This window comes from Carettochelys insculpta, chromosome 22, assembly GCF_033958435.1.
Source record: "Carettochelys insculpta isolate YL-2023 chromosome 22, ASM3395843v1, whole genome shotgun sequence".
In the NCBI taxonomy this organism is placed as follows: Eukaryota; Metazoa; Chordata; order Testudines; family Carettochelyidae; genus Carettochelys; species Carettochelys insculpta.
In genome coordinates, this window is record NC_134158.1 from 16976217 (window position 1) to 17003564 (window position 27348).

The following is a 27348-nucleotide window of genomic DNA, read 5'->3' on the forward strand; positions in this document are numbered from 1 at the left end:
GTAAGCGCTGATCAGGTGGACAGGACCAGCACACGTTTGAAGTATGACCTGAAGGAGTCTTTCTGATCTGCCCATGACTAATTCCACCATTTGTAGAAGGGTGTTTCTGATGGCAAAGCCAACACCATGCTCCTTGGGTTCTTCGGCTTTACCCTGCCAGAAGGTGGTGTACTCCTTTTCCTTTAGAGATCCCAAATCTGCAAGTCGCATCTCTTGCAGAGCATCAATGTCAACTTGGAGCCTCTTCACTGCCTCATTGATGACAGCGGTCTTTCAGGTGTTGCTGATGTCCTGAAGATCTTCTGTCAGACCGGTGAGCATGGTCCGCACATTCCAGGAAGCAAGCTTAACACTTTGATGGTTTCCTTTTCTTGTTGATTTTCTTATCAGTTTGCCTGGTGCTCAAATTTCAGTCACTTGTCAGGTTTGGGAACCTTAAGCCTCACGCACCCAGTGAGGCAGGTGAACTGTGGTGGGACAGTACCCTACTGGCTGGGGGCTGCCCAGCTTGAGGCGGGCGGTGACTGTCCAGTGAGATGCGATGATCTCTCCCACTGTTGAAGGCAACCCCTGGCGTTCGTTCTCTACGCCAGTCAAGCAAGAGCTTATGACCAGTATTTGTTACCTCCCATGTTGGTTCAACGCTGTTAAGCAATGCTGGAGTACCTCTCCAGGCGTGAGCCTGGGCAGTTTTTTTTGGGACCCTGGGCTGCCCAGACACCAGTGTCCCCCTCTCGGCTTTACTGATATAGTCCAAAGGAGAGGATAACCTCTACGTCTGGTACCAGCTCAGCTGTAGGAGTTGCCGGGCCAATGCCAGAAGTTGGCACAGAACCGCCTTAGGACTCCCCTCTGGATTTTCTGTCCGGGTTACTCCCTTAGCCTTGCTCCTTCCCAGGATAACCCACAAGGCAGTGTGGCATGGAGAATGTGGGTAACGATCCCACTATCTCTTGCACCTCCCTGGCACCACGTGTCCCCATAGCTCTCTGTGGCCTGACAACCTCCTCGCTTCCCCAGGACCCACCTCCCCACCCCTCTGCCTCCCATCACCTACCAACACCCCCAGGTCCCCCCTCCCCGCCCCCTTGCCCCCCATCCACTCCCATGTCCCCCCACCTCACCACACTGCCCCCCATCAGCTCTCATCGCCCCCAGGTCCCCCCTCCCCCAGCCTCTCCACACCCGGCCGCATGCTGCTGCAGCCCCACATCCTCCAGGAAGGTACCAGTCTCGCAGCCCAGCTGCACCCTGGATCCCCACCAAAGCTTCCAACTCTTCTTCTGGCTGCAGCTGCCCCTGGAGCCCCATGGAGCTGCTGCAGGCCGCACATGCAGGGATCACAGGACTGGGCCTGAAAGCCCAGGCAATCTGAGCCGGGCGCACCACCACCAGCCTTCGTGGGCACCGCCATCTGCACCACACACCCCCAAACCACATGCCCACCACCACCACCTCTCAGTCTCGCCCCCCACATTCCCCCAAGCCCACCTGCATCCCACTGCCTGCACTGCACCCTGGGTGCGGCAGGTCCCTCAGCTCCAGCCAGCAGTTGGGAAGGCCACCGCCATCGCCATCTAGCTGCCTCTTACCCCTGTAGAAGTAACTTCCTCCCTCTAAGCTCCCCTCTCAAAACTCCCTCCTGTTAGCAACCACCCTGGTCACTTGCCAGCAGGGTTTAAAAAGCTCTGGCCTTCCTGAGAGCCCCTCCCTCTCACTACGGCTCAGCCAATCAGCATGCAGAGTTTAGATTTCAAACCTGATCAAAACTAACAGCTTCCAACTGCCAGCCTGAGCACAAGGGCCTTTCAAACAGATAGCTCAGCACTGCAAACACCAAACAAACAGACAAACACAGGCCCAGAACCCCCAAACCCAGACACCCACACACTCCAAAGAGCCACTTACCCAAAGGTGCTGTAGTTCCTTATTGCAATGCAATGGGGCTTGGACTTTCCAATCCTGCTACAAGCAAGGAGGGTTGCATTGAGCCTGAGTTTATACTGTGGGATTGACATACCCTGGGTCACTTTCCTGTTCCCAGGGCATGCTCTCTCCTGTAGCTGGATCCACTGTTCCCTCTAATTTTTTCCATCCATGGGTGGCATAAATTTTGTTATGTGTACCACAGCATATGTGGCTGTGCACCCCCAATAAAAACACAGGCTTCCAGCTGCAGGTGATTGTGGGTGCTCTGTTAATCAGGTGGGGGGGGGCACCTGAATCTCTCCTGTGTACTGCCCAAGCACTCAGCTTATGGTGAACTCTGGCTGGATCCACTCCTACAAATGCTAACAGGCATGAAAGCCTCTGTGTGTGTCTGTAACGCAATAGCTCCAGGACTCTGAGATTCAGGAGGAAGAGCAAAGCTGGGGAAGGGCTTAGTTCCTCTGTCCCAGTGTGTGTTGCTGGCTGCAACCCAGGGGGATACGGCAGCACCTAGGAAGGGGCTGGGAGCAGAGGGACTGGCAGGAAGGATTGTGTGACTGACTAGCAGTGGTCACTGCTAACTTCATTGATCAAATGTTGATCAGAAACCACCATAGCTTTTGCTTCTCTAACTGGCAGGATCTTCAGGTCAGAAGGCAAACCTGTTGTGAGTTCTTCACAGAAAACAGAGATTGAGGGAGGAGGGAACAGGGCCAGGGCCCCTTTTGTCCTGGTCTGTGTAAAGGAATTTGGGTCTCATTTCTCCCGAGTCATTCTTCTGGTCTGGCTGAAACAGGTGTCAAGCCAGAGCCACTACCAGGCGAGACAAGACGTGATTCCGAATGAATGAGCTGCGACTTCTCCAGGTGGGTTGGGGCCTGGGACAACCCACCTCCACCTCTACCTCCCCCACCACACTGTATCTTCCCATCCCCCCTCCACACCAGCTCCCAGCCAGATCACTTGGGGGAGTGCAGCAGTGAGGCAGAGGTGGGGTGACCATCCATCCCGTATTAGGCAGGACAGTCCTGTATCTGGGATGCCGAAAAGGCATCCTGACTTATTTTTTAAAAGGGACAAATTGTCCTGCATTTGGGCCCTTCCCTGCTGATCTTTTCTGCCAGCAAATGCACAGGCGGGAGTCACTTTCCCAAGCCTCGGGGAAGTGGGGAGAGCGTGGGTGACTGCCGTGTCCCTGCCGCTTCCCCGGGGCTTGGGGAGGGCCTGTGGCTGCTGCCTCCTTCCCAGCTCCCCGGGGCTTGGTGGAGGCAGGATGAGCTGCCCCTCCCCACCCCCATACCCCGCATCCCATATTTGGGACAGGCAGATATGGTCATCCTAGGCAGAGTGACCCAGCTGGGAGATGGCAGAGGGGAGTAGGCTGGGGCTGGGTCCTTTCAGTGCCTATGCCTGCTTCTGCCACTGGTGAATGCAGGGAGGGGACCTGACCCCTGCTGCCAGCTCCCCCAGTACCCTACAGGCTGCCCTGGGCCCCATAGGGTCCCACAAAGCATGAGGCCTGGTACTGTTGCCCTAAACCATCCAATGGACCGGATGGGCTCTGTGAACCAGACAAGGATCTGTCCCAGCAGGGAGGTGGGGTCGGGAGCTGCTGTCTGCAGACAGCTTTGGTTGCTGCTGCTCAGTGGCTGGCTGTCCGTCTGTCTGTCTGTCTCTGTCTGTCCGTCTGTCTGTCTCTGTCTGCTCCGGATGCTGCAGATGAGCTTCTCAGGCCCGGTGCTGCTGCTCCCCGGGTGTGTCTGTGCAGCAGCTTCCCTGCACCCAGGCCAGGTCAGGACTTTCTCCAGCTGTAATTATCCCTGCAGCAGGGGTGAAAGTAACTTACAATGTCTTTGTGAGGGAGTGAGAGGAAGGCCTGGCAGTGCAGGGGCTAAACAGAGCCTGCTGGCCCAATTAGCCCCACCCTGTTTCACCTGCCGCCTGTGCCAGGCCTGGCAGCAGGATAAAAGGAAGGAAGCTAGCCCAATCTGGGGCTGACCTACAAGGAAGTGGCTCAGACACCCACAGGGCCTGAACTGCAGCTGCCCTGGGTTGGCTGCAGGAGCACACAGTCTCCAAACCCTCCCTGGGGCTTGCTGGGGGAGAACCCCTGCAAACCACCCCCCAAAGAAAGGGGGACTTAGACTCTTGCGGCCATGCCCCAAACTAAAGCAATAGACTGTAGTGAGTGGGCTGGGGTCCTACCCTGCAGGCCCTTAGGTGCCATGGGGACCTAGCCACTAGGCCACCCTGCCACTAATGGGACCCCTCTGCAATCTTACAGATACTGTCCTAGTGTAACCTGGGTCCCGGCCAGCTCTCTAAATAGTTCTGGGATGGCTTTTGCTGCACCTCAGCCAGCTCTTACAGGAGCTGCACACCATGGGGCGCCTGCTGACTTCCACTGTAGGTGCTCAAGCAGAGAGAGGGGCATAAAAGCCTCGGCTGCCGTGTCCAAGCAGAGCCTACCCGGCTATTGTAAAGTGCCGGCATTCACTTCACTGTGCACGTCCATGGAGCGAGGCTGAGAGGCTTGTGTGGTCTTGCAGAGTTGAGGGGAATTTGGTGAATGTGGAAATACAACAACCACAAGTGTGGTGATCTTTGAATTCCTATTGGACATGATTGCACTACGCAGCGATCGACACAATGACACATACACTGTGACAGACAAACACACTGACAGACACACAGTAACAGCACAGAGCTGCAATCAGGTGTTGTGTGGTTAGTGAAAACTGCATTCGAGTTGTGGCTTTCACTGTATATGTCCAGGCTGTTTTTTGACTTCCCACTGGCAGGCAGGGGATCTGCAGGGAGCATGAATCTGGCTCTGGTGCAGACGGTCTGCTGAGAGCAGCCTAGACATGATGAGGTGACCTTTGGGAGCAGCCTGCTTTGTCGCCCTCTGTTTCAAGAGCCTTGTATGCCCTGAGCAGCAAAAACAATGTGACACGTTGCTTGCAGCCCAGTGCATAAGGGGTGTCTGCAGCAGCTCTGAGCTACTAAGCTAAGAGGAGTAAAGTGGAACATGGGCTGTCCTGGAAATACAGAAGCCTCCCAGAACACCTTGGAGGACTGGCCCATATACAGAAAGAAGCTGGAGCAATGTTTTGAAATAGATGACAAACACGTCCCAAGCATGTGACAAGATTACTGAGCCAAATGATAGGGAAAACAAGTAGTTTAGTGTAAAGTCTGATCACCCCAGGCAAACCAGCCAGCAAAACCTTTCAAGAACGTGTGAATTGTTCAAGAGCACTTGCAGCGAGCCCCAGTTATAGCAGAAAGTTTCAGGTTTCGTACACAGAATCAGCTTGAAGGTGAATCTGTTTCCTCTTAGGCAAGAGTTTAAAAGATTATCCGAACCCTGTACTTTTAAGGGTGTGCGTAACAGTGCTCTAAGAGACAGACGTGTGTGTGCGCTGCTCAATGAACGCATACAGAAGAGACCCTTAACAGAGGAATATCTTATCTTTCAATGTCCTTTAGAGAGCGGAGTCGCAGTGGACCCTTAGTCTGGTGCTGCTCTGAGTTGCTAGGTCTGGAGTGAGCTTGTTTCTGATGATGAGGATGCAGTGGGGAGGGTGTGTTGAAGGCCAGCAGCGGGGATCAAGGAAAGATCGCTTTGAGGTTGCGGTCCCCACTGAACTTGGACTGTAGTTGTTTGATGGCGCCCAAGATGGGAGCCCATTGCGGGGGACGGGTGATAACTGAGGATGTGCAGTCGGAGGGGGGCTTATTTCCATACTGAACCAGGTTCCCGCAGGATACTGCGGTGGTTCATTCCACAGGTTGACTTGGGTACGGTGGACCCCTGAGGCTGGCGGAGGCAGTGCGGGTGTCTGGGTGGTGGAGGGTGAGGTCAGCCTGTTGCTGCTTGTTGAAGAGTGTGGGGGCCCCAGACCCAGCACCCCCATTCACCGTCAGACGTGACTCTCATTCCGTAGGGAGAACAGAAGTTTTATTAGTCTACAGGGACACAGCACAGCACAGACTTGTCAGCACAGAAACTGGAAGACGTCCGTACAGCCCTCCTCGGGGAGTGGGGTGCACAGAGGAGGTCAGAGCCAGGCCCAGGGCTGGGGGTCTCCAGCCAGCCGAGATTGCCCCACTCTCCAGCTGCCCAGTTCAAATCCCAACCCTCAGGCCCCTCCTCCAGCCTTTGTCCTTTTTCCCAGGCAAAAGGTGTCACCTGGTTGCCTAGGTTATGAAGGGCGTCGAAGGCCATCATCAGCTCCCATCACCAACTATTCGTTGATGCCGTGGCTAGGGAAACTGAGGCCCTCACCTGGCACTACTCCAAGACAGTAGGAAACATATGCAACATCACAAGGGGAATAAAATCCCTGCAAACCCCACTTTTTCACACTGCTGCCATTTGATCCCCAGCAGAGAGGCGCAAACCTGCTGTCCCCAGCACTGGCTCCCTCAGGCCTGATCCGCAGTGATGGGGATGAGGAGAGTTCAGATTCTAGCGCCATTCTAGTGCCTGAGGTGGGCATGGGGGGGCAGGGGGGGGCAGCTGGGTGTCACTCCAATAGGATCCCTGAGCATGTCAGGGAGGGTCGGAGTCACATGGCCCTCTCCACCACTGGACCCCAGAGGCCATTTGGGTGAACAATACTGAGGGGACTCCCAGTCTCAGAGGACCGCTCAGTGCCTCTTAGATTCAAAGACAACACTTGTGGCCAATCCTGCAATAAAGGAGCTCACAGCTGACAAACAGGAAAAGAAAACAAGCAGGTTATTGACAGGGTTAAACCTGGGTCACAAGTTTAAATCTAACTGAAGGAAGTTTTTCTTCACACAGCTCACAGTCAACCTGTGGAACTCCTTGCCAGAGGATGTGGGGAACACCAGGATTTTAACAGGGTTCAAAAAAGGAACTAGATACATTCATGGAGGACAGGTCCATTAATGGCTATTAGCCAGGATGGGTAGGGAGGGTGTCCTTAGCCTCTGTGTGTCAGAGGTTGGAAATAGATGACAGGAGAGGAATCACTTTGGTGACTACCTGTTCTGTTCACTTCCACTAGGGCATCAGGCATTGGCCTCTGTCGGAAGACAGGACCCAGTCTGGCTGTTCTCATGTTCTTATTAAAGCTGGCAAACAATGACCCACACAAACAAGCACCAGGCTTAAGTTTCAAAAAGTCATAGAAGCATCTATGGGTCCCTGAGAGCTGACCCAGGCCATGCACTGAGGACCTCTTGCTTACACCTAGGAAACCTTGACCCCCCCCCACCCCCGCAATACACCAAAACCTCTTTGTTAAGGGGAATTTATTCCTCCCCGTCTTCAGTTTGGAACTGCAAACTCAGCTGATGGGAGAAATTCCCTTGCAAGGCCCATCTTGGTGAGGGATGGGACAGGTAAATCACGGTCTCTTTCTCCTCTTCATTGTTCGGCTCCAGGCTGCCGGCGTGGAGGAGCCTTCTACGTCCAGGGGGAACCAACCCCCTCTGCTGGAGACCAGTATTTATGGGGAACGTCTCTTCCTCTCTGGCGATTTACACAGCCCCAGAGGCTTGTGACAAATGCTGAACTGTGACTTTGCTGTTAGGGGCTAGTGGCAGATGCTTAATGCCGGCAGCAATTTACTCACATTCCGTAGAGTCTGATTTTTCCTAATATCTAATTTAAACCTCCCTCACTGCAACTTAAGCCCATTGCTTCTTGTCCTATTTTCAGAGGCCAAGGAGAATAATTTTTCTCCCTCCTCCTTGTAACATCCTCTTAGGTACTTGAAAGCTGTGACCATGTCTCCTCTCAGCCTTCTCTGTTCCAAACTAAGCAATGATTCTTTTCATCTTCTCTCATCGGGCGTGTTTTCTAGTCATTTCATCATTTTAGTTGGTCTTCTCTGGACCCTCTCTAACTTCTCCACATCCTTCCTAACATGTGGGGCCCAGAACTGGGCGCAATACTCCAGCTGAGGCCTAATCAGTGCAGAGTAAAGCGGAAGAATGATGTCTCATCTCTTGCTCACAACACTCCTGTTAATGCATCCCAGAATCACATTTGCTTTCTTTGCAACAGCGTCACGCTATTGACTCCTGTTTAGCTTGTGGTCCACTATGACCCATAGATCCCTTTCTGCACTGCTGCATCCGAGGGAGTCCCTGCCCATTTTCTATGTAATTCCTATACAGGAAATAGGCTCCCCATAGATAAAATGGAGGGTTGTGGGATGAAGGCGCTGCTGCTGGTGCTTACCCAAGGCGTTGCCTCAGGCTGTTGCACATGGCTCATGGCATCCCGCCTCAGGCCAGCAGGGGACCCAGAGCACCAGGAAAACACTGCTGCAGAACTTTTACCAGCCAGGAGCCTAGTTCTGAGAGGCAGCTGTGTTAGTCTGTATCTTCAAAAACAACCAGAAGTCCTGTGGCACCTTATAGACTAACAGATATTTTGGAGCATAAGCTTTCGTGGACAAAGACCCACTTCGGCAGGGCAGATGCATCTGCCGAAGCGGGTCTTTGCCCACAAAAGCTTATGCTCCAAAATATCTATTAGTCTATAAGGTGCTGCAAGACTTCCTGTTGTTTCTGAGTCTAGTTCTGCAATCTGTGTGATTTCTGTAAGAGGGTGGGGCACAGTGTCCCTGTAAGCTGAGCACTTAAGCAGATGCCCAGGAGAGATTCAGGTCCCACCCCAGATGATTAGCAGAGCACTGTAGCCAGACAGAATCCCCCTGCTCTACTCTATCTTGCCCCTTTTAGGTGCCTCTGAGCACAAAGCACAAAGAAACAGCACAGTCCTAGAGGCCTGGGAGCACAGATGCGCTTATCTCAAGTACAGTCTTTTGATGCTTCAGAGCCCAGATGTGCCGTCTCCTCGTGACCCTGGACTGAAGAATACAGATAGGAGGGTTGACAGGCTAGCTGCTGACTACAGGGCCTCAAACTGCACTTGGCTGGTACTGATAATTGATACACCCACATGTCGTCCCAGCAGAGGAACCTCCCACCCATACAAAAAGAACGTTCTGTTTTAATGATTTAGTTATCTCTGTCTTACAAGCGTAAATTAAATTGCAACTGCCTTGTAAGAACTGGCGTCACAAAGACGAACCAGCACAATTGGTACCTTTAGATAAGGAAGAGTGTGTGTGACCCAAGGGGTATAAAGAAGTGTCCGGCAGACCACTCTAACTGAGCTCCAATACCTGCCAGTCAGGTAAGGTCTTTGCCTCCCGAGGACCCAGGGGATGCCCTCCTCGTATTGTTCTGCCCGAGGGATTCAGTGAACGATGTTGGCTATGCCAGAGTCAAAGGACGCAGGGGTGAGAATTATACCTGCAATGTACTTTTGTGCACATTTAATAGTAAGAGCTCTTCAGGCTGAGGCGTCTGGTCCTCATCTGGGTATCCTTTCACTTGTAATCTAATTGGCACGTCATATGTATCATCCTACTAGTAGTTAAGAAGATAGAGCAATAACCTCGTAACCATTAAGATTTTATTTCTGTCTTTTAATAAATAGTAACCATTTAAGCTCCAGCCTGACTCCTTCTAATTACTGTAACTCGGCCGAACACAAACAAAGAACCTTAGCCGGTTTGGCTATATTAGCCTGGGCAGTGGTAAGGTGCAGCAAAAGCTGAGCGCTGGGTCATGCTGCCTCCACAGAGCAGACTCTTGGGACACCCGTCAGCCTCCCTGGCTGCCCACTGTGAACAGACAGTTTGTCCTAGCAGTTAAAGACTCGGGTGTGATAAGGCTCACAGACCACGCATTACCCGGCCATCGGCTAACAAGCACCCACAGCCACTTAAAGAGGGCAGCCTGTGTTTCTATGGCTGGTGCCCATCCGCACGTGCTTTGGTGCACAGAACAAAATTTATTCTGCCCCGGATGGAAAAAATTAGATGGAGGCCTGGTGGGAAGAAGCACAAAGCAGCCTGAGACAACAGCCCATCGCAGAGACATCTGTCAGGCAGTGGCCTTGACCATGGTGGGTTCTTTTAACCAAGAGGCCCCCAAATCACAGCTCTTGTGCAGGGAGCCCGAGAGAGGGTTCTGCACTGGGGATGTGAGAACCAGGGAAATGCATTCCTTGCATGCTCACATCCCTGGGGTTAAGAGACAACTCCAGAAGGGCCGGCAAAGGTGTGAGACCACCCTGCATCCCTGCCTCACCAGCCCAGCCCCAGGGGACCCCAGAGCCCTGGTTGAATTCAGAGCCACCTTGCTGGGTAGATGAAGTAAGAAGCTTTTGTTCCATTTGTATGACCTTTGTGTGCCTCAGTTTCCCCTACATTTTGCATGACTGCCCAGTGGGGGAAAATGGACAGTGTGCTCCCAGACAGGATAGGGGACACAGCTATGAATGTTGCCCCACTGTCTGAGCCAGAATGGGTTACTGGAAAGGGTCAGCTGTTGCCAACTCTCAGTGGAAAATCCAGACCATAGAAAAAACCATCCCCAGGACATAGACACCTAGCACCCAATGCACCAGGGGGAGACAGATTTTCCCACCTCTCTGCTGGGAAGCTGGGCACAGACCCCAGCTCCAGGACAAAGGACCAGAGAGATGTGAGCCAGTTGCTGGAAGGAATCAGGGCTCTCACCTGGAAACTGACCAAACTGAGGGAGACCCAGAGCCTGACCATGGTGTTTTCTACAGCTTGGCTCAGCTCTGCACTGATCAGGGCAGATGATACTTTAGCCTCCAGCTCCCTGTGCTCAGAGAGGGATGTCCACAGCTGGGTGCCACTGCCTGATACATCCAACTGCTTTGAAAGCCCTGTCAGTGTTCTTGCAAATTCTGGCTGAGCTGCATTGGTCCCTGCATGGTGAAAAAGTCTTTCCCAGGAGTGTCCCAGCTGGATGCACTAGGCAGAGCTCACAGGGAGAAACCAGGAGAGCTAGAGCCCGGGGAGTCACTCTTAGGAGGTGATGAGGCCATGCGGTGTACCAGTGGGTGCCCGTCGGGGTCGCCTGCTGAAGTGGCTCTCCAGGGAGGCAGGTCCAAAGCTGGGAGCACAGCACTGATCCTGGGGGCTTGTGGTGCAGGGGAAAAACCTGCTCAGTGCTCAAGGGACCACGTCATACCCCATCCTGGACATCCCAACACCCCAGGCTGTAACCAGGAGGGCTGATACATGGAGGAACATGGAGGCACTGTCCTTCTCCCTCCCTGGAGGGTGAGGCAGGACCCGTCCCTATTTCACAGGGCACCAGCCATGTGAGAAGTCTCCATGTGCCCTCTGCTAGTGTCAGCTAACAGACCAGACATGAGGGGTTTTGGGGAAGCGCACCGAGCTGCGTACAGCAAGCGGTAAATTTCGTTCCTTAGAAACTCCGTAAGACTTTCGGAAGAGCCAGCTGGCGGAAAGAGGCGGTGGAGTGGATGGAGAGTATTAGTGCGGTCAGACGTCCCCAGGGGCCCAGTTAAAGTGACCCTGCTCCATTCAGTCTCAAAGGGGGAAGAGCTGAGACCAAGGGGGGCTTTTTGGTAATATTTTTGTGAGGTCGCGGTGTGCCTCAGTTTCCCTTTTCTTTGCATGGCGACCAGGGGTAATGGAGAAAGGACAGAGGGCTTGTCAACACTTAAAATGCTACGGTAGAGCTGCAACACAGCCACTATCGACAGCAGCTAGAGACTCCCATCCCTTGGCGTAGGTAACCCACTGCCAAGAGACAGTGGTTAGGTCGGCGGAAGAATACCTCCGCCTGTTAGCCCTGTTTGTGTGGGCCTTAGGTCAGCTTAGCACAGTGCTCAGCACCCACGAATGACCCTTTTAGCACAGGTCCCCTAGCGCCCCCTGGAGCACCAGGTCAGCGTTGACTGCAGGGAGAGAGTGCCCCCTACTGAGCAGTGCCCTGCTTGGCAGCACAGGCTCCCTAGTGCCCCCTGGAGCACCAGGTCAGCGTTGACTGCAGGGAGAGAGCGCCCCCTATGGCAAAGGAGGGGCAGCAGCAGAATTGACCAAGCTGCTCCAGTGACCCCCAGCCTGGAAGGTTCCCAGCCCCAAATCCATTGTCTAGCTTCTCTCTGGCCCCTCTGCGCTTCTCCCTGTGGTGTCGGCAGTGAGGACACCCAACGTAGGCCCATGAAGGGTCCCACGTTCCCTCCCTGACTGCTGTGCATGCCCTGCAGACCCTGCCATTCACCAATGCCCTTAGCTGCAGCCCAGTGCTGGGAGCCCATGGCCAATGGGTCCCCTTCGCTTACTGGAGCTGCAGGTAGTGGCTCCTTTGCCTGCCCTGCAGGGGCTGGAGCTGTCATGGGGACCAGGCTCCCTGCGTCCTCTCTTGTGCCTCTCCGGCTGTAGCGAGCTCTGGTAGGGAGCCCTGGCAGCCCCCTTCTCTGGGGGTCCTCAGCAGGAAGTGATAGGGATGGGGGCCACAGAGACAGATGGATGGCAGGGGATGGATGCCCTGGCATGGGGGGCTGGCTTCTCTCCCCCTCTGCTCCTGCCAGTGCCTCCTCCTGTGCCCCCTGCACTGTCCTCCCCTCCTGCCCCCTCATTCCCCAGTCTGGATGGGGCCAGAGCAGAGCTCACAGTGCAGCAGGCAACACTGGGTCCACTTCCAGGCTCTGCCTGGCTATGCTGCTCTCCAGCCAGGTCCCCCAAGGCCACGGCACTGTCCAGCTCCTGGTGGCCACTCACCAACCAGCCCAGGGACAGGTACTTGTGCACCTCAATGGCTGGGCTGCGGCGGTTGGGGTCAAGGGTCAGCAGGCGCCGGAACATCTCGTGGGCGGCAGAGCTGAAGACCCTCCAGGGCACCGGGGCCTGCCCAGTCACGGTGGTGTTCTGCCAGGAGCCAAACTCCTCAAACTGGGGGTCGGGGCTGACAGCCACGTCCCAGGGGAAGCAGCCAGTGCAGAGGCAGAACAGCAGCACTCCGAAGGCCCAGACATCCAGGCTGGCGTCCAGCTCCAGCGTCTCGGAGGCATCGAGCAGGCAGAGCTCGGGCGGGGCATAGGGCAGAGTGCCCGACATGGCGCAGACGGGTGTACCCTCCAGCTGCGTCAGCCCGAAGTCGCCCAGCTTCACTCGCCGGCACTCATGGTCGAAGAGCAGCACGTTGTCCAGCTTGATGTCCCGGTGCACAAGGGCTTTGCCATGCATGAAGTCCAGGGCCTCAGCCAGCTGGGCTGCGCAGCGCTTCACCTGTGCCTCTGGGAGACCCTCCTGCAGGGAGACGGGGTTACAAGAGGACAGGCCTGGCCTCTCACCCACACGACCCCCTCCAGGACTCGCTCCACATGGTGCTTAGTGCCCCCTTCCAGGCACCCACTCCACTCAATGCCCACTGCCCCTCTCTGGGGATCCACCCCACATGGTCCCCAGTGCCCGCTTCCAGGCACCCACACTACACAGTTCCCAGTGCCTCCCTCTGGGGACCCCCCCACACACACACATCCCCCCAGCGCCTAGAGCCCAGTGCCTTTTCTGGGGACATCACTTCTGGGATTTGCTGCCCACAGTGCCTCTTCCCCTCACACCCCATCCTCCATCCAGCTTCACCCCCCCAGTACCCTGTGCCATTCCTCCCCCCCACACCACAGACTAGTGCTCCCTCCAGACTCTCCCATGCTGCACCCCGAGCTCCCAAGACCCCACCCTGCATCCCTTGCTCCCCTGCCCTGCCACTGAGCCCACAGCCCACCAGCCCCTGCGCCCCAGGAGCCTCAGTCCCCTGGCCATTTCCCAGCCCATTCCACTGAACCCCAGCTAGCCACTCCCCAGCCCTGAGCCCTCATGCAGCACTCTCCAGAGCCCCACACCCTGCTCCCCAGCCTGTCCTCTGCCCAACAGCCCTGCTGACCCCTGGTGCCCCATGTTCTGATCACCAGCCCTTCGTGCTCCACCCCCCCCCCCGGAGCCCACCCCCAGCATACCCCATCACGCACGATGGCACACAGGTCCCCCGCGGGCGCCAGCTCCTGTGCGAAGGCAAAGTGAGTGGGGCTCTCGAAAGCGGTGGGCAGGGTGCGCAGGAACCCGGCGTGTGCCGACAGGCAGAGCGCGATGCAGTACTCCCGCAGGAATGCCCGCCGCTCTGTCCTCTCCTTGGGCATCACCTTGAGCACCAGGGCTGTGCCTGGATACGAGGCGGGGGGAAGGTGGGTCAGTGGGTCTCAGCAAAGGACAGGGCCTGGGTCCTGGGGGTGGGGGCTGGGCACAAACAGAGGGGGTGGAGGGAGCCCCTTTTTGTCAGTAGGTGCTGGGTGTAAAGTGTCCTGGGTGGGATCACTCCCTGCACTGGCTGCCCCCTCCCCTCTCTGCCTGTTCCAAGTGGCTTGGAGGGCAGAGCAATAGATCACCTGCTGTTTGGCATGGGGCCGTAGGTGCCTGTGCCAGGAGCAGCAACCACAAGGGAGCTGGCTACTTTCGGGGGGGTCAGACAGCAACTGGGGGCAGTCCCTGCAGCCCCCTCCCCCACACACACACTGCACAGCACAACCTGCCTACTGGGTCAGCACTGACTGCAGGGAGAGAGCGCCCCCTACTGATCTGTGCACCTCTCACTGCAGCACAGAGCCCCCCAGCGCCCCCTGGACCACCAGGTCAGCGCTGACTGGGAGGAGAGCGCCCCCTACTGATCTGTGCACCTCTCACTGCAGCACAGAGCCCCCCAGCGCCCCCTGGAGAACCAGGTCAGCACTGGCTGTGAGGAGAGCGCCCCCTACTGATCTGTGCACCTCTCACTGCAGCACAGAGCCCCCCAGCGCCCCCTGGAGCACCAGGTCAGCGCTGACTGGGAGGAGAGCGCCCCCTACTGATCTGTGCACCTCTCACTGCAGCACAGAGCCCCCCAGCGCCCCCTGGAGCACCAGGTCAGCGCTGGCTGTGAGGAGAGCACCCCCTACCTAGCTGTGCACCGCTCACTGCAGAACAGGCCCCCTAGTACTTGCTGGGATACCTGGTCAGTGCTGACTGTGAGGAGGGAGCACCCCGTACTGAGCCCCCACCCTGCTCCCTGCAGGGCCCTAATGCTGGCTGCAGCTGCCCAGGCCTGGCCTGCTTGGCAGCAGCTGGCACTGCCCTCACCTTGCTCCCGGTGCTCTGCCAGGAGCACTTTGCCGTAGGTACCGCTGCCCAGCTCCTTGACGACGGTGTATTGCTCCTGCAGCTCCAGCTGGGGCAGGCTGCGCGAGGTCACCTCCATCAGCCGCTCCAGGAACTCCACGTTGTCCTCCGCCTCCGGGAGCTCCATGTCCTGCACTGCTGGTGCCTGAGGGGAGAAGGCAGCGCCTGTCAAAGGGGCCCCCTCGCTACGCCCACTGTGCCTGTCTCCTGAGCCCTACAGAGCCAAGGGGGCAGCAGTGGGAACTATAGGGCTAGAACTGGGGTGGCCCTGGGACGCCTGGGTTCTCTCCCGTCTCTGGGCAGCAGTGGGGCTGGCAGGCAGGGGAGCATGGGAGCCAGGACGCCTGGGTTCTATTTCTGGCTCTGTCCCAGCTGAGCTGAGTGAATTCCCCTCAGCTCTCAATTTCCCTGCTCTGGGAAGTGTTCAGATCTCGGCAGCCCTGAGCCGGGAGGTGTGAGATAAACGGAGTCAGCACCTTTCCCTGCTTGCTGAGGCCCTGCCATGCGGCGCTGCACTGGGTTCCTTCCCTCCTCCCGGCATTGATCAGCATCCTGGCCAGGCTGTGAGGCCTGGGGCCTGCCCACTCGCAGACACCCCTTGTGGCTGAGGAACGCATGCCAGGCACAGGGTGTGCTGCTGGCTCACATATGGGGCCCAGAGCCCCACCCAGCTGGTGCCAGCCTGGAGGCGGGGCAGTAAGAAGGGGCAGGGGCTGGCTGGCTTTATCATGGGGGATGCTAAGAGGGGCAGGGGCTGGGCGGTCCCAGAAAGAGGGAATGCTGAGGGGCAGGGTCTGCGTGGTTCCAGCCTGGGGGAAGGGACACTGGGCCGGGGACTGCAGCAGAGGGTGATAAGAGGGGCAGGGACCAGATTGTCCCAACATGGGGCACACTGGGGGCCGAAAGGGACACAGAGGACAGGCGAGATAATTTGCTCCCAGGTCTGGGATGTGGGAACCATGCAAAGCTCTGCTCTGAGGGAGCCTGGGACTGCCAGGCCCCTGCCTGGCAAAGTGCTGTCTTTGTGCCCCTCTGACAGGGCCGGTTCCCTGCTCCATGGCAAACCTTTTCTGCCCTCAGGAGGCAGGGCCCAGCCAGACCTCCCCATGCCTTCTGGATGGCATAAGCAGCACCTACCCCAGGTGCTACAGGACAACTTGCTTTGTTTGGTGAAGATACAGACTAACAGATTTACCCCTCTGAGCTGTGCAAGGAAGACTGCAGTCTAAGTGTCAGAGGGGGCTGGGAGCCAGGACTCCTGGGTTATTTTGCCCCAACTCTGGGAAAGGAGTGGGGGTCTAGCGAGCCCTAGCTAGGGGATGGGGGAGCCAGGAATCTTGGGCTCTTTCCACAGCCCTGGCAAGCAAAGCAGGGCTGAGGTCTAGTGGCTGGAGCAGGGGGCTAGGCCCTGCCTGGTAGCAGAGCCCCTGGTGTTGCCCCACACTGGGGAAATGTAGCCCTGGGACCGGGGCATGGAGCAGCAGCGTGGGGAAAGGAAGGGGCCTCTTTGTGTCCTGTTATCTACCCAGCAAAGATTACCTGGGTACAGGCTTGTTGCTGAGCTGGCCCTGGTCCTGACCCTATCTGCTATTCACCCCAATGCCCATGGGGGAGACTGAGTCGTGCCGTGGGTCTTGGCCCAGGGTGATCACATCCCCAGGTCTGGGACGGTCTCCACCCAGAAGGGGGCTTCCTCTGCCTGCCAGGCTGCTGAATTTTCCTGGCTGTGAGCCAGCACTTGTTAGCACTCATTGTGACTGGGCAGAGTCCCCAGCTCCCGCTGGGGCTGGCAGGGTTACAGACCAGGAGCTGCACCTGCCTGCAGGGTGGCCCAGCCCCATCCACCACCCACCTATCTTTCCAGCTCTTCCCTCCAGCTGCCAGACAAGGGCTGTGCCTCCCAAAGCAGAAAAGTGAATCCGACCTGAGCGACCAGGACTGGATGCACAAAGGTCTCAGCAATGCAGCAGCTGGTCTCTGGTAGACTCCAGCTGGGGTTTGACAGCTGAGACCCCCAGCCTGGAGCTGGGTGGTGTGTGCCAGGGAGGAGCAGTGTGCCAAGCCAGCCCCCTCATAAAAACCCCCAAGAAGAGCTCCATGATTCTAGCCCAGTGAACAGTGCACCCAGTCAAGAGAGAGAAGACCTAGGTTCAAATCCCACCTCTGTGGTGCAGCTCTCTGGCTCCCCCGTGGGTGCTCCTGGAGATTTTCACGCCTGCAGTTACTGGGCAGCTAGTTTGTTCTTTATACACCAGGGACCAGCAGCTGCAAAATTAAGTCGACCTAACCTCTGTGCACCCACAGCCACCCCAGTACTTCAGTACTTTTTGCATGTCCTCACTGTGCTCCGTGTCAGTACGTTGACTCATCCTAACAAAGGGTGATTTCCAGAGACTTTTAAGGTAGCAACTTAGTCCATTTCTGCAAAGAGTCTGAACCCAGAACTTTCTACTGGTGTAGGTAATGGAATTTCTTTAACAATTTTACTCAAACTTTCTTTCTTTCTTTCTTTCTTAAACCTTTACATTTTAGATTCCAAAGGATTGGCCCAGCCTAAGATCTGAGGCATTCATCAATCTGGAAATGTGGCTGGTCCTATGGGATCAGAAGAACCCGTGTGACTTTGGTGAGATTGATTTTCATAACCGCTTGTTTGTGTGAGGAGGGATATTGACTGTGGCACAAGGGAAGCTGGAGTGTACAGGGGAATTGCCTGTGTGACTCCTTGCTGGCAGTATGCCAACAGAAGTGATCTTGACGACTGGTTTGGTGTGCCTTAAAGTGGAAGACCCCCAGTCTTGGGCTGGCAGTAGTTCTGCCTTTAAGCAATCTGCCCTAATTTGACCCTCTCAGCGGTACCTCAGAAACCTCAAATATTACAGTGACTTAACTGCTACTGTGGGGCATGGTGGGACGGCTTCTGAAAGGCAGCAACAGACCGCGTCAGTAACACCGAACTGGCCTTCGCTGCTACTGTGCTGTGCTGCACCTTTCTGGCTCAGGGGTGTGAAAGAGCATACGCCCCTCAAGCGCAGTAAGTTACTTCGCGGTGCAGCACCAATGTACACAGGCTGCTGGCACTGTTAGCTACTCCCCTCGTGGAGCTGGATTACTCCCAGCGCTGGTGCTGTGGTCACACCATCAGGTTAAAGTGTTGCTAAGTTTGTGCTTCCAACTTACCAGTGTAGACAAAGCCTCAGTGCCTACATCAGTGCCAGGCTGACTTGAGCACATCAAACCAAGCACTGTGCCTCTGGTGGAGGAAGAGTTATTAAGTTGGTATAATAGGGCCAGCCTTCAACCTTTCCAGACAACTGTTCCCGTCAGGAGTCTGATTTGCCTTCCGTACCCCTGAGTTTCACATTACTAAGGGCAGGTCTACATTAGGGGAGAAAGTCTACCTAAGATAAGCAACTCCAGCTGCAGAATAACTTACCTTAGGTCAACTTTCTCCGCCATCCCCACAGCAGGAGGTTGATGGGAGAAACTCTCCTGTGGACGTCCTTACTCCTCACAAAGGTGAGGAGCACCAGTGTCAACAGGGGGGTCCTCAGGGTTCAATTTAGAGCATGCCTGCTAGACGTGCTAAATCAAATCCCAGAAGATTGATCTCCTCAACATCAATGCTGCAGTATGGTGAGACGTACCCCTAAAAACGACTCACTTACAAAATCCAATATAGGCGCACAAAAGTGCCACAACTACATGATTACCGGAAAATGGATTATTTTCTCGCTTTCACCATATCACTATACAGTAAATCCATTGGAACATAAATATGGTACATACTTTTCAGCAGGTAGGGATGTCGAAACAAGTCATCAGTGGAATGAAAATTGAGTTCGTACTGACTTTGTCGGTGCTTTTTATGCAGCCTGTTGTGAAGTTAGGCAAATACCTAAATAAGCCAAAATACCCCCCGAAGATCTATGCATTTCCCTATGTGGCTACTGCAATGGGTCTCAACCAGCACCTCCCTGGTAGAGAACCACCACAGCTGGGCACTTAGATCAGTGGGAGTTAGTGTGGACGCTTACTGAGTTAGGGAGACGTAAGTTGCTTCATTTTAGCCAAGCAGTGTAGACCAGGGCTAAGGACTTGTCTGCGCTGATAGTTGTGCTGCTGTAGTGCTTATGGAAGCGAAGCCACAGATACCGGCTTTATTTCGGCAGGTATCTGCATCTGTGGATAGGAGTGCAGACATCCACGGCTCATTTTTGCAGATGCAGCTGTGGATATGGGTACAAATTTTGTATCTAGAAATCTGGAAATCCATAGACGTCCGTGGCTCATTTTTGCAGGTGCAGGTGTGGACAGGGGTGCCAGTTTTATATCTGGGCAGGGCTGTAAAGATGGGAAGAGCCTCTTCCATCGGCATTGGTGTTCCACCAGCCCTGAAAGAGATGTCCCTGGAACAGGCGCTAGCCCTGAAGTCAGCTCTGAGCAGCTCATCACAGAGGGGACTACTCAGGTCTGGAGACAATTTGGCTCCATCTATCCTCATATACACTGTTTATCCCCCCCACTGCCTGCCCCCCCCCCACACACACACATTTTCCCATGTAAACACACCTGCCTGTGCCCATAAAGGTGTCCATCTGTCTGTCTCTCTGTCCATCTGTCTATCCTGACACCACCCTCCATCTATGGGACGACAGCCAGGGAGGGAATCCACCTGCACCAGCATGCTGGCCGCTGGGCAGCTTACCTGACGGAAGAGGCCAGTTAGCTCTGTGCCGCAGGATCGCGCTCTGAAGAGGAAGTGGCAGGGCAGAGCCCAAGAGCTCACAGACCCTCAGGAGTACGCAGCCAACGCCACGCCAGTGCTGGCGATGTGATGCTCTGGCACCTGCTGCAGCGCGGTGCGCACGTCGGCACGGTGTGAGCCTTGCCTTGTGCCAGCCTCGCAGGGAGTCAGGAGCAGTCAGCACTGGCTTTCCCACTCCTCTTTCCGATCCGTGGGCAGAATAAATTTTGTGATGTGCACCAAGGCACATGTGGATGTGCACCACCCAGTCGACACACATGCAGCCCCCTGTGAGTGCTCTGCTAATCAGCTGAGCAGCTCCTGAAGCTCCCCGAGCAGCTGCCCAAGCGCTCAGCTCACAGGGAACGCTGCTCAGCACCCTCTGGGTGCGAGGGCACCCTCCTCTGGCAGCATCCAGCCCTGGCTCTGCCCTGGGGCATTCCAGCACCCTCCCCATTTGCCATGTCCTCCAGCATGACTGGGGAGAGCATTTCTGCTCACCCAGGGAGTCGGGGGGAACCAGCTAATGCACTTCTACCCGGAGATGGGCACCATCACCAACACCCCCTTCTTAGAGATCATGATGGCATTTGTGGTTAGAGAGAGAGAGACAGACAGACAGAGGGGTTACATGGAGATAGATAGATAGATAGACAGATAGATCATGGTGGTTGAAGGCCTCTCGCTCACCCTAGTGTCCACACTGGGCCTGGAGGGACTCTCTCTCAGGAGGTGCCGTGCAGAGATCCTGTTGCTGGCGTGCACCCAGCGACCATGCCGGGGAGTTCGGCGTGCAGGGACTCTGCGCTGCTGTGGCTCTGTGGCTCTCCTTGCACTGGGCCAAGCTGCGGGCCAGGCGTGCAGTCCCCAGGAGCAGGAGCTGTGACTCAGACTTTCCCTGCACTGGCCTGCACTCTCTGTCCCCTGGGCTGTCCTGCGCTGGGATAATCTCTCCCGCTTGCGGAGAGCATGTGTCATTGACTCAAACACAATCCACACCGACTTCCAAACATAGGCAGACAGGCTGGTGTTGAGCAGCCCACTGACAACAATGCCCCCAGCATTGCTGCCCCAGGCAAGGTGTAGCCCCCAGCCTCCTCCCCATGGCCCTCAGCAACACCCCTCCGCTCCCCGCAGCTGCAGGGCACAGGCAGCCAGAGAAACAGACAACGCAGAGCGCTGTGCTAGGGACAGACTGTGCTGTGCTGGAGAGAAGGGGGGTGTACGGACAGAGAGAAATTACATTAGAGAAGGTATGTGGGGATAGATAGATAGATAGATAGATAGATAGATGAGTAGGGCATAAGGGGACATCCACATACACACATGCACAGTGTCATTCTGACGATGACTACGGGGGCGTGTCTGAGAACAGACAGGTACAGGGGCCGGCTGGCTCCGCAGGACCTGTGGCAGGGAGTCTGTACACATGGATCTGCTGGAGGGGGACCGAAGGGGAAGAAAAGATGGCGTATAGACAGCACGGTCCTAGTGGGGGGAACTGGCCGCCCCCCTGAGCTGTCTGTTCCATAGGCCCCATGTGGGGCGGCCGTGGTGTGGGGCACTTCAGGTCCGGCCCGGCACACACACCCGGCTGGTTAGAGGTGCTTCTGCATCAATTACCACCCCCCCAAAAGAACCTCAGGAGCTGTGAAGGACAGAGCACCATGCCAGGTGAGGGAAAGCCACTGGGCATTAAGACTCAGGCCCGCGGCCCGCAGCCAGCTGTCCTCAGCGCTGGGCAAAGCCATGGCAGGCAGCCCGCTGGCGCGACGGCGTCTGCGTGGGTGGGTGGGGAGGGGATTGTGGTATGTGTGTGGGAGCTGGCTTGTGCCCCGCGGGGGTGTTTGTTTGTGGTAGCTGTGGGTGGTGACAGGTCTGTGCTTGGGGCTGTGTGCGGGGGGTGGGCAGGTGCCTCTATTTATGGGCTATAGATGTGTTTGTGAGTAAGTACATAGGGGAAATGTGTGTCTGTGTGAGCAGGCTGCATGCGGTTGTGTTGGTGTGAGGGTGCATATGTTTGGGGCAGGCATATGTATGTGGGTGTACGTGCGGGGCAGATAAGCACTGGGCCTGTATGGGTGTAGAGATGGGCTGTGCCTATGAGGCTGTATAGGCGGGTATGTACGTGCGCAAGGGGGTACGTCTGTGGGAGGGCGTATGTGGGGGTGAATGTCTGTGGGGGGGGTGCACATGGGGTGGAGGTATGTGGGGGGCACTTATGGGGGAGATAGGTGCATGGGAATATCTGTGGGGGAAGGTAGGTGCTTGGGGGTATGTGTGGAGAGCAGGTAGGTATGTGGGGATATCTGCTGGGGAGGTATGTCCATGGAGCTCTCTGTGGGGAGGTGGTACCTGTGGGAGGGAGCGAGTTGTGGGGGGTGTATCTGTGGAGATACCTGTTGGGGGAGGTATGTGCTTGGGGGTATCTGGGGGGGAAGGTAGGTGTGTGGGGGAAAGTAACTGTTGGGGGGATATAGTCATAGGGGAATCTATGGGGGAGGTAGGTGCACTGGCCTATGGAGACCCAGAGTATCACAAAATCGCATACAGACAGGCCGAGCTGAGTTTGGTGCCATGCAGGGCCGGGGAGGAAGGGAGAGGGTGCCCGGGAGTGGGACCTCTGTGCGCCAGCATGGAAGACAGGGCTTTTCCTGCGCTCCCCCGCAAGAGATGTCCTGAGCTGCCAAGCCCTACCCCTGGCCTGGAGACCGGCACGAGTCCGAGCTGCAGGCAGAGACAGCAGGGCTGTCCCTAGACCGAACCCAGACACACACCAGACCAGGAGCGACTTCTGCGCCCCCTCCCCATTCGTTAGACTTCCAAAGAGTTATAGACCATCTCATGACTGCGACACACAGTTCGCCTGCATGAGTCACCTCTGTCGTGTAAGATCCCACGTTTGCACACTGCACTCTACAAATCTGTCTTGATTCAGGCCACAGATAAGCAAACAAAATAAAATATTCCCTCTAAGCTGAGAGAAACTTTTCAGTGTGAAGAATCACAGCAATGCACCAGTTTTCAGCACTGTGCCCCAGCACTGGGTAGCCCCGTAGTAAGTAGCATTACAGTGGGTCACAGCCTTAGACTGATAACTCCAGTCCTGTGGTCGAACTAATGGAAGCCCAGCCAGCGAGCGCAATGCCATTGTCTCTGTGGAACGCAATGAAATCAAGGCAGCATCTGATCAAGGTTGTGGTGGTTACAACCTCCCTTGCCTGCGTGCGTACCACTTTGCATGCAACGTGCACGGGGAAGGGGACGCCCTGCCAAACCACAACTGGAACCAGACCTCTGAAGTTGGTTTTCTGGTGAGCCAGACTCTGTGTCTGGTGCCAGACTCTGGCTTTGGCTTCACTTGACTGCATCAGTTCCATCAGGGCGTTGAAAACCTCAGCCACTGGGTCCCTCGCCGGCTGTACGCACTTGATGACAGCGACATATATTTTGGTTTTTGGCAGTGTTTTCTTAAGTACCTACCTGCCTCTTTATTTCCTCTTCATTCTGTCCGACAAAGTGGGGTTTACCCACCAAAGCTTATGCCCTAATAAATACATTAGTCCCTAAGGTGCTACAGGACTCCTCATTGGTTCTTCACAGCCCAGTGGTTAGAGCAGCCTCCTGAGACCCACAGAGCCTAGAAGTGCCTTGGCGCAGGTGTCGAAGTCCAGGGGGTTGGCCCCTAAGTCCCTTTGTGGATCTGGGCCCCTGTCCTCAGTCGCAGCTCCAGTCATCGAGCTGGGCTGATGAAGGTTGGCAAAGGGACAGAGTGGGGCCCTCCCAACCTCCACACGCCCTCCTATGCCCTCTGGAGCTCGCAAGGGCTGTGCAAAGTGCACGGAGCAGCCATAGGCAGGAAGGGCATGGAAGTGGCAATGCAGAGGCCTTACCCCAGCTCTGGGCCCAGACTCTAAGGGCGGCGGGGGGGAGTGGGGCGTACAGGCCCTCCTGCAGCACTAGAGGCTCACAGAGGGGGCACAGAGGGACCCATTCCTCTCCACAGGGCACGTGCACACCACTGAGGCAAGCACAACCCAAAACAATCACTTGGAGCTCTGGGAACTGCCTCTGCTGTGCACCCAGCACGCCCGTTCCCAAAGCCCAGGACAGACCGGGTCCATCAGGCCTACGGCTGCCCTGTCCCTTATGACACAACGCCTGCTCCGGGGGCATATGCGCAAGGGGGGTGATTTAGGGCCATGCAGGCACCCTCTGTGCTGGCGAGAGACGGGCTCTCTCTTTGCAGAATCCACAGGCGCAGGAGCTGTCTCTTAGCGTGATGTTCCAGGGGCGTCAGCCTCTTGCAATTGTTTGTCTCCAACAGCTCTGCAGCTGCCCAGGCTGGAAGTCCCTGCATCTCCCCGAGAGCCCCTTGTAAATATAGCTACAACATTTGCTCCCCTCCGAAGCGCTGGAGCAGCAGCTGCTTTTAATGAGAGAGCATATTTTCATTAGCAGCTCAACACGTCCCTCCGAGGCTCCTTCAGGACCCAGGGATGGAAAGCAGCTGGGCCCAGGGATGTATTGCTCTTTACATGGGAACTGGCAGCAAAGCCACCGCTTGTCCTGCCCAGAGACGCCAGAGCCTGGGATTTCTGTGCCGGCTCTTGCGAACTGGCCCCTGTGCACTAACCCCCTTCAGCAGGGCAGGGTCCATAGTGGGGCTGCTTGAAGGGCTGGGACCCAGTGAAAGTGTGTGTATGGTAGGGAGTTGTGTGTGTTAGGCTATTGGATGTAGGTATATTAGGGGTGTGTGTAGGCCATTGTGTGTTAGGCAGTTGTGTTTTAGTCTGGTCAGTCACTTTCTGGTGGAAAGTGTGTAACACCATTACGTGTAAAGTTCTGACTCCCCCAGCCCTGTGGTGTTAGCACTGGTTCAAACCCAGCCAGCAGTTCTGAAACAGGGCTGCCCTGCACAAAAGACTGGGTGTTTATCTCCATTGACCCACCAGGGGTACGCAGGGTCTTCAAGGCACAGGCCAGGGAAACGGGAGCCAGGGTGGGTTGGCTGGAGAATGTTTTAACCTTCGGTTCTCTGAGCTAACCCGAGGTCTGCCAATGCCGTGGACAGGGCCCAGCCCTTGGGGCTCTGGCACACTCACGGGAGTCCTCCCAGAGATTGTTTAACAGTGGGACACAGAACTGACCCTGTGGAGCAAAGAGAATTCCATCCTGGCCCCATCTATGTGTCTGTCTGTCACACTGACATGTTCTCCCTTCTCTTGCTGTCCCCAGCTTTGTCAGTCTGTCTGTCCCAAAGACACGACCCTCTGCCCTGCTCTGGCTCCAGCCCCATCTGTCTGCCCCATAGACTCATCTGTCTGTCCCATAGAGGCATCCTTCTGACTCTCACTGATCATTTGGGCCGTCTGATTAGCAGAAGACCCCAGGGTCCAGGAGGTGGAGGAGAGGCAGGGGCTGGGGTGAGGTGAGGTGGTAGCAGAGTCTCGAGCATAGCAGGGGAGAACGTTAGGGGGAAGAGATGGGGTGGGGGGCTGGCCCTTGGGGGGGAGTCAGGGTCGTGCACCCCCAGGGAGGCCAGCAAGTCAGCGCCCCTGGATTCACCTTGAATTTCTCAGGACTCCAGGACACTGCTGAGGGTTGGCACCTCCACTGCCCAGCTGCTGGGACTGGGCCCAGAGCCCCTGGGTATGCGAGGGGTGCTGAAAGGGTTAATCTGCAAGGGAACAGGCTAAGCTAGGATGCTGGCCCACCCTTGGGCTGGCAAAGGGCCCTGGGGGGGCCACACACAGTCCCTCCCCCAGCTGGGCCCTCCTGCTAACCCTGAGACTTCCCCTGGGGCTGGGGGAGGGGGAGGGAAGGATCAGCTCAAAGGTCAGGGGCAAATTCTTTATGCGGCGACACTGCCAGCAGAGCCAGGGCTGCACGGCACACCCTGCCCCCGCGCTCCCGGAGCCCAGCCGGTGCCCCTCGATCCCAAGCCGCAGCCCCTGCTAATCCAGCCCCGGGCAGCCCAGAGCCTCGCAGGCCCCTGCTCCAACTCCAGCTGAGCCTCTGTGCGCGGAATGCTCCGGGGGCTATTTCGGGAGGCGTCTATCCTGGCAGGGCTCTTGGCAGTACAAGTGTCGCATGTCCTGCCAACAGGGTATTATGGTGTTGAACTGAGTTGTTAGAGGAGAAGGCTCTCAGACCCCATGCTACAGGGGTCTCCTCAGAGTCTAGAGAGAGCCTGATAGATGGGCGCCAGGTCACCTGGGTTCTATCCCTAGCCTTGGGAGAGCAGTGAGTCTAGTGGTTAGAGCGGGGGGGGGGGCGGTGCTAGGAGCCAGGATGCCTGGGTTCTATCCCTAGCCTTGGGAGAGCAGTGAGTCTACTGGTTAGAGCTGGGGGGGGGGAGTTGCTGGGAGCCAGGATTTTGGGGCTGTATTCCTGGGTCTAGGAAGGGAGCAGCAGGGGTGGGAGTCAGGACTCCTGGTTTCTATCCCTGTCTTTGGGGAGGAGTGGAGTCTAGTGGTTAGAGCGGGTGAGCAGTGGTGGGGAGCTGGGAGCCAGTACTCCTGGGTTCTGTTGCTGGCTCAGGAAAGGGAGTGGGCTTTACAGGGGTTCACCTGCAGTGGAACTAGAGAAGGGTTCACCCACACACCTCCAGAAGGGACTGAATTCTGTGCAGCCCTAGAATAGGCCTGTGCCTGTCCTGACAGAGGCTCCTTGCTCCATCCCTAGCTGATCCATCGCCACCCCAGCCAGCTGCTCGGAGCTGCCCTGACCCGGCCTCCCAGGAGCAGTGGAATTAATACTTGACAGCGCATTAGCAGCACCTGGGCTTGGCTGGCAGCTGAAGAGGAAAGGTCAGGCAGCTGCATCCCAGCAAAGACTTCCGTGCACTGCCCTTGTTTGCATAGCCAGCTGATGTGTTCACTCCCTGAGCAGAGATTGATGGAGCGCAGGGAGAGTGACCAGCCCTGCCACAATGACAGAGGAGGGGAGAGGCACTGAAACTGCCCTCTCCCTCCGCAGCCCTTTTCCAGCACAGGGATGGACCCCAGGAGTCCTGCTGCCCAGCCCTGGGCAGTAGAATGGAGGTGTCTGTCCCCCTGTGGAGGAGGCGGTGGTATTTGCTGGCAAAGGTGCCAGGAGACGTGTGAAGAAGTGCAGTGGCTAGGGGTATAAATAGCAGCATGGAGCTGGAAATAGGGCCCGAGTGACTTGTGTGATGCCGTCCGGCATGGCAGGCCAGGCAGCTCCTGTGGAGCCCTTGCAGAGGGTCTCGAGGACCTGGCCACCTAAGCCAGGGCTTCAGAGAGCTCACTTTATGCAATAGACTCATCCAGGGCCTCCAGCTCAGCCTCTGCCCAGCTCCCTGCAGCACAAGGCCCCTAGCACCAGCCTGACCGCCAGGAGTCAGCAGCCGCTACTGCCGCCCCTCTCTCCTGCTCCCAGCAGCACATGGCTCCTGGCCCCACCCTGGGCATTGGGGCCAGCACTGACTGCCGGGAGAGAGCGCCCCCTACTGTGCCCCCCATGCCCTGCAGCACAGGGCTCCTAGCACATCCTGTGTGCCAGAGCCTGTACTGGCAGGAAAGAGCACCACCTACTGCACCCCCCACCCATACACTCTCTGACGCACAGGGCCCCTAGTGCCATTCTGGGTGTCCG

At 56.5% G+C, this 27348-nt stretch overlaps 2 protein-coding genes across 3 annotated transcripts in view; one reads left to right on the forward strand and one right to left on the reverse strand.

Annotated features, from left to right (window-relative positions):
* Positions 1-27348, forward strand: part of LOC142025194 (scavenger receptor cysteine-rich domain-containing protein DMBT1-like) — a 903096-nt gene that overhangs the window by 709830 nt on the left and 165918 nt on the right. The gene's annotated exons all lie outside the window — the stretch shown is intronic.
* LOC142025213 (putative serine/threonine-protein kinase SBK3) lies at positions 9378-21884 on the reverse strand. 2 transcript variants are annotated; one of them, XM_075017802.1, is made up of 4 exons: positions 20419-21884; positions 14943-15126; positions 13802-13992; positions 9378-13079 (listed from the first exon to the last, which is right to left on the reverse strand). In XM_075017802.1, the coding sequence occupies exons 1-4, from the start codon at positions 20704-20706 to the stop codon at positions 12258-12260; spliced, it is 1485 nt and encodes a 494-aa protein (XP_074873903.1). In that variant the 5' UTR covers positions 20707-21884; the 3' UTR covers positions 9378-12257. The 2 variants fall into 2 exon arrangements, with proteins under 2 accessions (XP_074873903.1, XP_074873902.1); XM_075017801.1 differs by having other exon boundaries at positions 13790-13992.